The sequence below is a fragment of the Idiotropiscis lumnitzeri genome, chromosome 3 (assembly GCF_059441095.1).
Source record: "Idiotropiscis lumnitzeri isolate Australia: NSW breed Sydney's pygmy pipehorse chromosome 3, RoL_Ilum_1.0, whole genome shotgun sequence".
NCBI classification, from domain to species: Eukaryota; Metazoa; Chordata; class Actinopteri; order Syngnathiformes; family Syngnathidae; genus Idiotropiscis; species Idiotropiscis lumnitzeri.
In genome coordinates this window covers 30141843-30156702 of record NC_142393.1, presented here as the reverse complement: position 1 = coordinate 30156702, position 14860 = coordinate 30141843, and the positions used below count along the sequence as shown (strand labels likewise).

General features: G+C 41.7%; 1 protein-coding gene across 3 annotated transcripts; it reads left to right on the top strand.

Moving 5' to 3' along the window:
- Positions 1-13944, top strand: LOC148340770 (tripartite motif-containing protein 54-like). 3 transcript variants are annotated; one of them, XM_088290065.1, is made up of 11 exons: positions 1-186; positions 3247-3442; positions 6904-7064; positions 7136-7313; positions 7402-7497; positions 8535-8612; positions 8709-8864; positions 11932-11954; positions 12049-12173; positions 12321-12559; positions 13484-13944. In XM_088290065.1, the coding sequence occupies exons 2-11, from the start codon at positions 3266-3268 to the stop codon at positions 13568-13570; spliced, it is 1320 nt and encodes a 439-aa protein (XP_088146191.1). In that variant the 5' UTR covers positions 1-186; positions 3247-3265; the 3' UTR covers positions 13571-13944. The 3 variants fall into 3 exon arrangements, with proteins under 3 accessions (XP_088146191.1, XP_088146193.1, XP_088146194.1); XM_088290067.1 differs by lacking the exon at positions 1-186 and adding an exon at positions 2921-2955; XM_088290068.1 differs by lacking the exons at positions 1-186; positions 3247-3442 and adding an exon at positions 5861-5948.
- The last annotated feature ends 916 nt before the right edge of the window (positions 13945-14860 follow it).

The window sequence follows — 14860 nt, the reverse complement described above, 5'->3', positions numbered from 1 at the left end:
CTGTGTGTCAGATTTAGCTCTCTGTCACAGGAGCTGCAGATCAGAATGTCACTCAGGAAGAGAAGGACCACCGATTAGTTTTTCACTCACAATTGTAAACCTTTTAACGCAAACACACACAGACCGCAGGAATAGCACGGGGTCCAAATCCAAAGGATTAGCTTGTGAAACACAAAGGAAGAAAAGGTACGTCAACACAAGCTATTGTCTATTTGTTTTTCTTTTCTGTCATATTGACTTGCTTGAAAATTTAGAAAATCTGGAAGGAAATAAAATGAAGAATAACCTCGAGTAACTTGGAAAATACTGGTCTTGTTTTTGTTTATTTTATTATTCATCCATTTTCTTTTGGGCTTGTCCTCATCAGTGTTGTGGGTGAAATTTGGACCGGTAGCCAACAAATTGCTGTCTTTTTATTTTAATATCATAAATAAATCATTTCAAATCTTCAATAATCGATCCAGCTATCACAAGATGGAACTCGTTAAATAGTCATTATAAAGGCATGTTGGGGTTCACGGCCCTCTTGTGAGGTGAAAGGAGGCTTAGTTTGTCGTGTTTTGTTTTTTTCTTTCATCTTCTCTGTGATGTTATGCACATACACATTTCCATTCAATGCTTATTCGTGTATGTGACATTGATTGCATTTGGGTCTTTCTTTGTTTGGTAGATTTATTTTAGATGTTATTACACTGTTACGACCACCGGGGTATCTAAAAGATTCTACACATGATAAGAGTCAGGAGGATGACAGTGCACTCACTATTGCTACAGAGCAAGGCCATAAAATCAACAGAGTCAGAAAAATTGAAGAAAGCAATGGATGAGGAGATGAAATCCTTGGACTTTTACGCTGACCAAGTTGCCAGATGGCAGAGAGACACTGAGAGGAAAATTGGTCAATTGTATCATGGAGGGAGTGTGATGGACGCGAGCAATACAAGGCCAGGTTTGTATCTGAAGTATACAACCAGTGGACAGGAATAGATTATTGTGAAACATTCTCACTCACAGTAAATCTGGCCAGTGTATGCGTGGTGATGCAAAAGGTCGCCCAATGTGACTTGATCTTACATCAAATGGACATCATCACCCCCCTCACGAAGTAGAATACCAAGCCGCAACTGTGAGAGGAATGTGCTCTACAAGTCAAGTTGAAGTTAAAGTTTTAATCATGATCCTAAATTTGCGTTAATGATCGTTTGTGTTGAGGAATGGGAAATCAGATGACTTTGCCTTTGCCTTGTGACTGTTCCAAATCTAACCAATTATTGATGGAGTCATCTTGCATAATGTATTTTAAACAAATAACATAAATTTGGAGTGCCTAGTCGGCCTTTAAATTTGCTTTGCTGTAGAGTGCCTAGAATTATTGCTTTTGGCTAGTTTAGTTCTGGTTTTGCTTTTTTCCAGTAGAATTGCCGTATGAGTGTCGTTGGATTTTAACCATTTTTCAATTGGTGTGACTAATTTGGTGAAGCATTCAAAAATAGTAGTTGATGTGAGGAATTATTTTTACTGTGAGCGAAGTAATTCTTCCTACAATTCTTCCTTCCTTCTGTTTTTTTGAGTCCCAGGTGTTATACTCTATTTTAACAGAGCAGTAACATTAAAAGAAGGCTTAATTAAATTTACATGTGTGCCTTGATTGCTAGAAATTAATTAGTTTAGCTTGTAAAAATATATTACATATATTTTTTTATATATTTGACTTTTATGGCAACATTTTCAGCACGAAAGTTTGTCCATGTTGACTCCAATGAGACATCATTTGTGTATAGGCCTACTTACTGCCCGAGATTTGACAACTTGGAGAACACAAAGAAAAACAATGCCATAATACATTGCGTAAATTTTGAAGCGGTTGACCAGAAACAGCAAACTACGTGTACACTGGCATGTTATTGAACAATCTTTACAAAAAGTGTACATACACAAGTTTTATCGGGCCCCCAGTGACCCAAGAGCAAGTACACAGATGCACCGGGACCATTTCAGACAGCACAAGTAATTTATGATTTCGGATGGGACATGACACACAGGCGTGAAAAACCTCAAACCAAAAAACCTCGGCCTTGTCTAGTATTTTTAACGAGCCAAAAGTCGGAGCCAAGCTGAATGGCGGTGCAGGTGTGTGTGCCGTTATGTTAAAAGTGTGAGCAGAGTCGGCACTCTTAAATGAAGTCACTGAGACACTGGACCAAAGCAGCACGCTTTTGATTAGGTGCACAAGGCAGCACATATTAAAGAAATTATCCAGCCAGGATGGCCCATTTTTCACTAACAAACTCAGTTTATATATTTTTAGATCAGAAAACTGAAATTCGTCACAATTTTCTTTTTTACCCATTAATTTTGGAGAAATTAGAAAATAAGTGACGACTTGAAAAACTGTTAGGCAAGCCCCCTCTCTGTCCGTTTTTAAAAGTCGTTTGAAGACACATTCGACTCAACATGAGACAGTCACTGTTCTGCAGTTTTTTTTTGCTATTTATTGTAAATGTATTTATGTGTTTTAATTTGTGTTCTTATTACCTGCTAATTTACGTGACGGCATAAGGAAAGCGCTTTGTTACAGCTCCAGCTGTTTTGAAATGCGCTATGTAAATAAAATTGTATTGCATTATATTGAAAAACGGCTACTTTTAATGAGTAATATGACCACGCCCCCCTGCGTTTCTCTGGAGTCACAAAAGGGACCGATTACAAACTCTCCAATGGATATCATTGTACTTTCATTGTTTATAACGTCCAACGACGGTGATCAATTGGTACCAAAATTCATGTGGACGTCTCTCCTTTTGACCACTTCAACATATCACAAGGATAAACCTCTCCGTCGCTGATTTATATGAGAATGAGGAAATGTGGAAGTATGCAGATGCACCGGCATAGCTACATATATGTAGGTTGGGGGGACGTGCACACGAGCACACTGGTTCTTTGCTGATCATGGTGAGAATGTGTGTATGATCTATTAATTGGTCAAATTAAAATAAAATTGAAAAAAGTGGTGTAATTTGCAGAAAAATGTGCCAGTAACTTAATAATAATACATTATTTGTATGTAGCGCCTTTCAAGACAACTAAGGAAAAGCAGTAGCGTGCGCTCCTTCCGGTCGGGGGGTTTAATTGATTGTCTTGCAAGTACAAAAAGTTCTATTCCTGAATTAAATTGTCACCATTATCAAAGATCAAACTGTTTTAAAGCAAAATAAAGTCATGCAATTGGTCATCATTCAACAGGAAGTGTCACGCAGACGGCATGTCTCTGAGTCAGCTGCAGGGTAGCGGCGGCGGCGGTGCTGAGTGTGAGGTGACACGTGGCACTCTGGAGAAGCAGCTGATGTGTCCCATCTGCCTGGAGCTCCTTCAAAAGCCCATCGTTATCCTGCCCTGCCAGCACAACCTGTGCAGGAGGTGTGCTAACGAGCTGTACCAGGTCAGTGCACTAGTTCCTGTTTAGTTCCTCGTACCGTAGACAGCCATCCGGTGGCCAAAATGTTTCCCTTCTGCCAGATGCTTCCTAAGACAAGATAACAAGCAGAGCCTTAGCTTGTGCACATTGCCATGATTACCACTTCTGAAACATGCATACACCACATTTCCATTGTCAAACATCAAGGGAGAAAAAAGGAGCATGCCAACTCAGTAGTGGGTGGCGTCATTTTAGAAACCGCCTTTTTCATGAATCGATCACAACTGGCCGGCACTGTTCGTCTTAGAAGATGTTTGGCCTCTCATCTGAGAAGGCTACATCGGTTTTGTGCAACATGACTTGGTCAGAGTTCGAGTGAGGACCAGGCCAGCCTGAGTTGGTGTGGAAAACCCAAATTATGCTCGAAGTTGGAGGGCTGCTCCGCTTCCAAAAATTCAAATTCTTTTGTGATCATGAAGATGCCTGTTAAAAGGCCTTTGCAGGACAAACAAGATATTGGGTGCAAACTCCATCATTAATATTCCATTCAAATATGGCATGTGAGGAAAAAGCTGTGCTTAACCCAGCTGGTCTTTTGCGAAAACAAGACCTAAATGGCAAAAGAGCAAGGTGGATGAGAGGGAAAAGAGTTTCAATGAACACCGTTAACATGCGCCAATTTGGCAACGCCACAAAAAGAGGATTAATCAAAGATTTCATCCATCCATCTATTATCTGAGCCGCTTCTCCTCACAAGGGGCGCGGAGGGTGCTGGAGCCTATCCCAGCTGTCTTCAGTCCTTAGGCGGGGTCCACCCTGAACTGGTTGCCAGCCAATCGCAGGGCACACTCACAACCACACTTGACAATTTGGAGTCAATACAGACTCCACACAGGAAGGTCAGAGCCGGAACGAACCTTCATCATTTTTACATGCTAACCTATTTTATAAGTGTCAATGTTAAGCTCATCCAAGTGTCCCTTTAATCAATTATTACAAACTAGGAATCATTTCATTTGTATTGTTCTATTTTCTAAAGGTGGTTTGATTTTTTTTTTTGTAATATACGAGCACCTACATCATGTATGTATCTTATGTCACGTTCTGGGCAGATATGTTTGATGTTGCTCATCGTGATCCATGAAATGCTCAGGGAGTTTGTATGAATGCTCAGAGACATGGAAAATTTGAGAGACCATTGCATGACGGTGACCTCCAGCTGACCCAGCAGCCAAGTATGACAACGGCATTCTCGTTTGGAGCTTTTAATCCATGCTGTAAATCCTGGAGACCCAGCAACAGCTGAGGCTTCAATCAAACTATTTCAGGGCTAACAATGTTCCCTTTGGACTTTTTGGTCATTCCTTCAACAACATGCCTTGTCCATAATGATACAGTTTTACCCTGGCGAGCGCAACTGACACTCAGTGACCACCACTGGCATTGTAACTGACGGCCGCAGCAGATTGACTCACCTTAAAGTTTAAAAGTTGTATGTCCTTGTTCTCTTTTTCTTTTTATGATACAATTATTTTTTTCAATGACAGTATTTTGTATATGCTATTATTTCAGGCATTTTCCGATATTTGCCCAAAAATATCCAAACCCTCCTGGTACAGTTAAAAAATGTTCGTTCTATACTTTGGGTAAGTAAAATGTATTTACAAAAACCAACAAAAACAAAACTGCAGACAATGGAAAAGTGCAAACTTGACAAAAAGGGCGAAGGGCAAAAATAGAAACGTAAAGCACGCACAAAAAATGCTGAAGTAATCATGAACATAAAATGCTTGCAGAAAAGGGTTGTTGTAGCGCATAGGGAATGGCGTGTAGCCGCGGAGGAACCGCCAGTTGCGAGGAGTCAATCGTCCTGATCCATCCACCGTCAAATGATACTGATCATTATCGAGCGACTCCACCACCACTCCCGACCAGTCCCATTTGTTAGGGTTCGGTCCTTGCTGATTCTGGAGAAACACCCTCGCGCCTTGTGCGAGCCCTCAGGTATTTGATGGTGCGGGACATCCAGGGGGGCATCCTCCTTTGTTGCCCATGCCTGACACCAGAGTAGACGGACATGACAGTCCCAAAACTTCTCAAACTTGTTAATGAAGGGAAGCAAACCCCGAAGGGGACGACCATAGATAATACGCGCCGGCCGGAGATTGCAGTCCGGGTTGGGTGTGTTGCGTAACTGTATCATCGCTCGCAAGAATCAGTCCTGGTCAAGAGCGTCCACTGGTCCAGTGTTGGACATTAGAAGGCGCATTGACGTCTTGACAGCAACCTCTGCTCTTCCGTTAGACGGTGGAAAACTGAAGGAGGACACACGATGCTTGACGTAAAAAGTCCTGAACGTGACCAGCCATGAACTCTGGGCCGCCATCGCACAATGGTTCCTCTGGCACACCGAAGTTGAAAAGGAGAATGAACGGAGCTGTCGAACCACATCTGCTGCGCCACCTGCAACGGTCCCAGCTGCGGCGCCCAGGACCTCCATCCAGCCTGAGAGACAATCCCCAACAACCAGGTAATGGCGGCCACTGTAGTCAAAGAAGTCGGCAAACACTGGGGCGGATGGTGGAGAGGATAACAGGGGTGTAGCGGCTGCACATTGCGGCTACAGTCCGCTCAGCAGTACCTGGTGGCTCGGATGTCCACTGACATTCCAGGCCAATAGACTATGGCACGGGCGTACTGCTCCATCGTTTAGACCCCCTGGTGGGCCGCATGCAGGTTCCGAAGGACATGACCGCAAAAGGACGGAGGGATCACAACTCTGTCACAGTACAGTAAGACGCCACCCTGCGCGTATATGGACTCACAGGCAGGCGACAAACTCAACAGGGTAGGGTCGTTCACATCGTGCTTAAGCAGATCCAGAAGGCGGCCGAGGCATGCTTCAGTTGCCATCTCTTGCACGATGATGGACCAGGAGATGCCACCAAGCTCTATTAAGTCACTGCAGACAGAAGCCACATGTGCCGACTCTACATTGTCAAGCATGCCCGGCAATTCCACTGAGAGGCAGAAGAGAGAAGGATGACTGGAGGTCTCATCAGCGGCATGGTTGCTCTTGCCTGGCAGGTGGACAATGTCAAAGCGCCAAGGGAGGGTCTGCTGCTTGAGCCCAAAAAGGCATGAATTTGTAATCTCAGAAATCGCCAAAAATGTTCACGACGGGCTTGTGGTCGCTCACCATTTTGAAGTTGTCACATCCCTGTAAGAAGTCCGGGTGACCATGAAAACTTACTGAGGAATAATTTGAAGGGTGCCATTGTGGCAACTGCACATAGTTGGCCATCTGGTTGACAAGACCGAACCAGCTCCTGGTATCTGTCGTAGATTTTGGTGCAAGGAAGTCCCTGATAGCGTCCAAGTATTTAGAGATTGACTTAACCAGACACTGCCTCCAGGTGGAGGGCGAAAAATCCTTCATTCCATGCATGCACTATTGCACTGACAACATTGTGTCCTCGTTTCAGGCTCAGATCACCATGACAGTAAGCAGAGGACACTTCTGCTGTCCATCGTGTCACTATAAGGTGGACCTGGACAGGCACGGCATCTTTAGCCTGCAGCGCAATCTTCTAGTGGAGAACATCATCGACATCTACAAACAGGAAGTCTGCACTAACGACGACAGGTGGAAAAAAGACAACACACATGCGGAAGATGACAAGTGAGTTATTGTTTGAGGCCTGACTTCCTCTCCAGGCCCCTCCCGCTTCCACCTTCACTTCCTGCTCAGGTGACGTGCTCCCAGCACTCCGATGAGAAGGTCAACATCTACTGCATCACCTGCCAGCTGGCCACTTGCTCTCTTTGCAAGGTCTTTGGAGAACATCAGTCCTGCCAGGTGCAACCCCTAACAGATGCCCTGCAGCACAAGAAGGTCTGTTCGTTCATTCATTCCTACATCCTTAATTCATTCATAAAGTAATTTTGTCATAGCCTTAAATCACTCCTAATCTATTTTGCAGGAGGAGCTGAGAGAAGGCTTGGCTTCCATGGTAGAGATCAACCTCAAATTTGGAGCGTTGATGGACGAGCTTGAGGAGAAGTGCAGGAAAATCGAGGTGACTGCACCTTGTTGACTTGTTTTGTGTTTTTAGTGATAGTTTTTATTTGCTTTCAGCAAACTTTGGTCATTGACTTGCAAATGTTACACAGTGAAAATTAAATTTGTCTAATTGAGAGAAGTTTTATAACATATCTAAATTTAGATACCGGTAACCTTATCTAAACCCAGTAAATCAAAAAACAAGTCTGAAAGGTATTTTTATTGTAGGTTAATTTTTCGAATTGATGCAATTGGTCAGTCCAAAAGATGTATCAGTAGAGTCGCAAAACAAATGGCATATTGTTTTCTCTTCAATGGAATAGTTAAATGGACTGTCACTTAAATAGTGCTTTCCTGCCTTGGGTACTCAAAGCGCTTAACATTATTATCTCATCTACTTACTGATGACTTTCCATCAGGAGCACCTGAGCGTTGAGTATCTGGCTCAGGCATATTTTGACATGGTTAGGGATTGAACTCATAACCTACTGACTGGGAAACGTCCACTCGACCACTGAGCCATGCCACCCACAGAATCAAAGGAAAATATTGAGGGAATGTTGATTGCGGGTTTGGAAAATTTCCCTTAACAATTTGAGGCTTCTTCACTGAAAAGGAATCATGTATTACCAATAAATAAACCGCTCGGTTGAAAGTTTGGAATGCAACAGTAGCAAAGATTAGTAACATTCGAGAACAATCTGGCATTGCATCAAACGTATCAAGTATTCACGAGGCGTCACAGGTAGACCATAAGCTTAATTCCTCATACGTATGCAAACAACGGACCATCACCATTCAATGACTGACTGACAAACAATATCTTATTATTAATCCATCTCTCGACCAGTTCAGTGTGTACCACGCTTACTGCCTGGAGACAGGCATGGATAGGCTCCAGCACCCCCCGCAACTCTTGTGAGGAGAAGTGGTACAGAGGATGGATGGATGGATGGATCATGGGAAATTCCCACAGCTTCCATTGCCATTTGATGACAGTGTGTGATTTTCTCCTGATTTTCAAAATAAAAGATGATTGTATTATTTGTACAGGAGAGCTGCGAGTCTCACAAACAAAATGTATGTGACAAGTTCAGACGAATGGTCTCAATTCTGGACGAAAGACTTCTTGTGAGTTTCACGCCCGTGTTTCCTTCCTTCCCTGGCAGGCAAGCAATAACTATAAAGTGAGCTTTACTTGTGTGTATTTCTGTTGTCATCATGAAGGCCATGTCGACGCAAATTAGCAACGAGGCGGAGGAGAAGACAGGCTATGCCCAACTGCTGACGCGTTGCTATGGAGACAGAGTGGAGGCCAATAGGAAGCTTTTGGAGAAGGCAGAGTGTGCTATGGAGCATCCCGACATGGCGGCCTTTGTTCAGGTCAGCTCACACTCTCAGGTTGTATTACAATGTTTGTAAGTGCCACTCAGAATTAAACAACACCCATGATTGAGTCGTGGTTTCACATGCAAAAGGGTCTGCATGATTCCAGTGTGGTTCAATCTTATCCCACTCAAGTGCCTCCATCACCCACAGTGCCCCTCAACAACACCTGTTTTCAATATGCAGTGTTCCAAATGATTAGGTATCTGTTAGTGTTCATTAACTTTGATGACATTTTTAATCATCAACTGTAATATGAGCTTTAATTGAAGTAACGTACTATGATGACGATAGTCGTTTTCCTTTTTTTCCCCTAAAATGACAAACTTCTGTCTTGAAAACAAGTTCAAAAACCAATTCTCTGGTTTCTCAACTGGTCTGGTTTCGGGACCCATCATCATCTCGAAAACTGACCCAAATCGAAGAAAATTTCCAACATCTTAATTTATTTAATAATAATATGTTGCATCTTCGGTGGACAACTGGTTAGCACGATGGCCTCACAGTGAGAGACAGCATCGGGCGTGGGTTCGATCCCGGCTCCGGCCATCCTGTGTGGAGTTTGCATGTTCTCCCCGTGCTCGCGTGGGTTTCCTCCGGGTACTCCGGTTTCCTCCCACATTCCAAAATCATGCATGGCAGGCCGATTGAACACTCTAAAATTGCCGCTAGGTATGAGTGTGAGCGCGGATGGTTGTTCGTCTCTGTGTGCCCTGCAATTGGCTGGCAACCATTTCAGGGTGTCCCCCGCCTACTGCCTGAAGATAGCTGGGATAGGCTCCAGCACCCCTCGCGACCCTAGTGAGGAGAAGCGGTACAGAAGATAGATGGATGGATGTTGCATCTTAAATCCGACATAGAGTAGTACATATAATAGTGTGCCAATTGCCACAAAATTTAGTTTAGGGATTAAAAAATGAAAACTCTGAAAAAAACATTCCCTTTAACATTGCTGCAGTTAAAAAAAATACCTACATTACATAGAATTTTTTTTTTTAAACTCAGCAAACAGGAAATAAAACTGAGGCAGTTTATAAGTTCCGAATTCAATTTATATGATCATTCAAGTATACAAAGCGCATTACTTCCCTTCTGCACCTGTTAACATTTTGCGATGCATGAGGGCCCACACATGTTGCAATTGCTGTTACTCATGGTAGGTCACAGGCATGGCATTTTGTCTGTAGGATGATACATTGTACATTGCGCTATATAAATAAAGTTGTATTGTATTGTATTGGCGAGGCAAGATGTCTGTGTCAATGTTCGAGGTGGTCATACAAGTATTTAGTTATTTTTTGCAATTACCTTATTCCCATTTGAAAATTGGTTTCTCAATTTGCAGACCAACAAAAAAATGGTAGAACATAGGTTAAGAAATTTTACAGCAATACATTGTGTCTGCTTACATCCCGCATGGTCATAGCCATTGTATGTCAATAAACATACAATAGAATCAACGACTATGTCTACGTTTCCATGTGGGAGTCCTGCACCTTTTAATAGTGCACTTGTTAATCTGCAAGTATTTTTTTTGTGTAAAGTGGCAAGACCTGTCTGTGAAATATATACGTATTTGTAAATAATGAGGCCTGAGGAGACTCCCGTAGACTGCCACACAGCAGTCTAACACTCAACGTAAGTGTAAAAAAAGCTTAAAACTGCAATTACTTGTCTTTACTTGTTCCCACATCAACCTCTAAAACTATCACAATGATTGTCGCAATATTGATTGATTGGCAGGTGGGATGACAAGCACAGGTGGACACAATAAGCTTAATGAGACAGACACAAAAAAGGAACACAAGGAAAAAGATTAAAATAAAGTCAAAACCTAAAACAAAAGAGACAGACCATGACACCGTCCCCCGTTGTCCTTCTAACGCGCTTCTGTCCTTACCTTTCATCAGTCTGCCCCACACTCCACAATTTCCAAAAATAATGTAATATGTCCCTCCTCATTTGCTGTACAGTGACGTAACGTGACAGGCTGAAAGGCTTAATGTCGGAAACTAAACCCGGTTTGCGACGATTAAAGGGATGTACTAAACTTCCGTCCTTGCTTAGTACATCCTATTTAAAAAAACCTTTCGTACAAAAATGGCCGTCCATCTGGGATGGAATGCCTAGCTTTGAAGACTAAGATTCTGAACTTGGAACTTATAATTATATATATTAAAAAAATAAAAAATAAATAAATAAAATAAAATCAGGCTCTTTGTTTGGCTTGTCTTGGTGAAACCCTGCACAATCTATTAATTTACACTGAAGACCCTTTTAATCTTGTCCCCTTTTCTGTGCAGGAAGTTTATTAAGCCCTCAAAATATTCCCTCACAGAAAACCTTCTGGTCTCGATTTAATACATCCATATACTTTTTAAAATTGGGAATGGACATTGTGACAGAATCTCTTACAATCCTTTTTAAGGTCACAGTCATGATGATATATGACGTACTTTCCGTTTTGACACCGTCATTTATAAGTGTCAGGAATGTTGGCAGAAGTTGCACAGTTTATTCAAACTTGAATGTACAATCATCCTAATTGTCTTCATTGTTACTTTGCTAATACCATAAAGAATTCAGGCTGCAAGATACAAATAATAATGTATGTATATATAAGAACAGCTGCTTGCTAGTGCGATATGCTGCGATTTACATATCCAATTAGTCAATTAATTTCGACTGCTATCGGTGACTAGTTGACTAGCAAAATAATTGTTTGTGCCAGCCCTAGGTGACAATTTTTATTGCATAGCCTACAGATACTGGGTTAGTGCTAAACATTCAGCGATTTTATTGGCATGACTTGCATAAAAGATGGCAATGCAGAAAATTAAATCTCAATTAGAAATGTGTGTGTGTACGTGTGTTTGCGTATGAAAGAAAACACAATACACAAATCCATTCAACATGCGAACCTTTCCACGACATTAGTTATATTTTTAAACAAGGGAAATAATCTGCTCCAGTCCTACCGAACTGTCACATTTGAACAAGTCTCGGTTGTCCTGCAAGTGGAAAAATGACTTCACCAGCTCTGTTTCTTTCTCCCATCACACAGAATTCCAAAGAGTTGATCACAAAGTGAGTCGTCACGCTGACTGGTTGGTCAATAAAAATGGGTATGATTTTCTGATTGAAACACTTCCACGTAACTGTCTCTATCTTGGCTCTCCAGGGTCAAAGATGCTGCCAGTTTCGGTTTGGCTCAGACAGTCAGACCAAGTAACGACAAGCTGAGACAATACAGGTGCAACTTCAGCCAGCAGGAGTTGGCCATCGCTGCCATTGACTTCGTCACACGTACGTCACAATTCAAGAAATCTTATTTATTTATTTTTTTATTTTTTGTAATAGCGGGGTCAAGATGTCTGAGTAACTTGATGATTCCATGACAAGACAAGAACCCTATTGATATTCAAAGGACAAGTTTTTTTTTCTCTTTTCCAGTTGAAGATTATACAAAACCAATAGAAAACACAGAGACTCCAGAACCTTCAGAAACTGAAGATGAGCTCACAGAAGCACCCGTTTTGCACTCAGAACCACCATTAGGACTTTCAGACAGCTCCATCCAAGACATGGATTGCGAGGAGGAGCAATTCCAGATGAAAGAGGAGGCGGGAGGAGAGGCAAAGGAGCTTTCTGATTCTCAGGGAGAAATGACAGCTCAGATAGACACACAACAGGTGCATACTCACCAAACATGCACGCTCTTGTTATGCTTTTGTTTTGGTTCTGGATATCTCCAGAACAGATTATGTGTGCCATGTCGTGGGGACAGCATGAAGCAGGGAAGTCCAGATTTCCCTCGCCCCAGCCCCTTCGTCCAGCTCCTCTAGGGGGATTTGAACTAACCAGGAGACAGCATGTCCTGGGTCTCTCTCTTTCTCTCTCTCTCTCAGTCAAACTCTCAGTAAAGGGCCAATGCATGCAACAGCATCTGCGAGTGCAAATATTTTAGAAGCTTCATCTGGGCCTATAGTGGTCCCTAACCAGGTTAAGCCATAATAATATAAAGAACAATATAAAGAAAGAGTGAAGATGTTTTTGTTTGATTGATGGCCAGTCTTATCTGCAAATGGTAATCGCATCTTCACTGGCAATAATGTTCGCTTTGCAGGTGTATACGTGACAAATATGTTTGCATATTTTTATATATATATATATATATATATATATATATATATATAAAATATAAAGCTGGACTAATAGGGTAAAATATTTGCATAGTACACAAATGATTTTTTAAGTAACTCAAACTGAGTTAACTGAGTTAAAATATTCAACTGAGTTAAAATTTTTGGGATTAATCTCCAGAGTTAACGCTTTAATTTTGACAGCCCTAATATATGCATATGTATGTATGTATAAAATTTTGTTTGCTTTTGTTTGATTAATTTCTCTCCACGCATGAAAAACGTGTGTTGAGGGCTGGTTAGCAAAGCATTATGGGAATTGTAGTAGTTGATTCTTCTCTCTCTGCAACATCCTCACTTCATCTGATTCCTCTTCATATTTTTTTGTCTCCCTCTCATTCTTTTCATTTGGCCTCTTTACCTCACATTTTCTTCCACCACCATGTCATCTTCCTCCTCTATGCTCTCATGCAGGCAGTCATTGTGCTCTTCTACCTGGTGGCCTTCCTGCTACTCCTACAGAAGGCTTGCTCTTGCGTGGGCTACTTCATTCACACATAGCGTCAGCAGGAGACGCATCCGTCGTTATTGTCATGCTATACTGTACGTATCACTTGCACTGGAGAAACACCAACCATACTTATGCATTGGGCCTTAATCACTGATGCATAGAAATGTTCCAAATCACTGTGAGATTCATGACGTGCATACCAGCCTATTTTCTTCGTACCACTTTGCGTATATATAAATGATGGAGCAAATCTTCATTAAACCCGCACCAATTTGAATATCAAACACGCAAGCCGTGGTGTTATTGCGATATTTCAAACTGTGACACAAATCACTCAAAAAGTGCAAATGCAAGATTGTGAATTTGTTTATTAAAGTTTTGGAAGGGCACATTCCATGTTTTTTGTTGTTATTTTGGAAAATTCCAGAAAAAAAAATGGCATCCACCTGTCATGACAAATGTTTAAAAAAAGTCGTCATTAAGTATACATTTTACATGGTTTTATTACTAATATTCTCAATATCTACTCTAAAGTTAGATTTTATTTGCATATACGTTTATGTCCATCCATCCATTATCAAAGCCACTTATCCTGATGAGGGTCATGGGGCTGCTGCAGCCTATCCCAGCTGTCTTCGGGCAGGAGCCGGGGTACACCCTGAACTGCTAGCCAGCCAATCGGAGGGCGATACGTTTGTTTTGTTTTTCAGCGAGAAGTGATTCATGTAACCAACATAATTTCTACAGTAAGTGCAGACAGAAGCCCAGATCTTCTTGTAATCATCTATTCTGTCACAAATGTATATTTGCACAGATGAAACCTGTTTTTTTGTGAAAAAAATATCTGTATTTGCTTTCAATATCTGCTGCTAGAAACATGAAAGAACTCACAACCTTGTGCTCTCATATATTATCTCTCTCTAATTTAATTTAAATTCTGTTTGTGAATCGTGGCATGCTTTTTCTTTTTACGTTTTGGCAATCTAGTTTTTCATTTGTTGTTTATGTATCTAAAGAAAATATTAACAGGTATCAATAAATCAAATGAAAACATCAAACTAGTTGTGATATTTCAAACACACGTTAAAAGGCCTGAAAAGCTAAGCAATTTTGAAAAACACTGCCTAACATCCTTCCATTATTTGAAATGCTTATCCTCAAGAGGGTTGTGGGCATGCTGGAGGCTACCCCAGCTGTCTTTGGGCAGTAGGTAGGACAGCCTGCAACTCGGAGGGTACACATGGGGCGAACAATCATATCTGGGAGGAAACCAGAGAAAACCCGCCAGCATGGCTTCCTGTGTGCAAACTTCTCACAGGAAGGCCGGAGCTTCGATATGA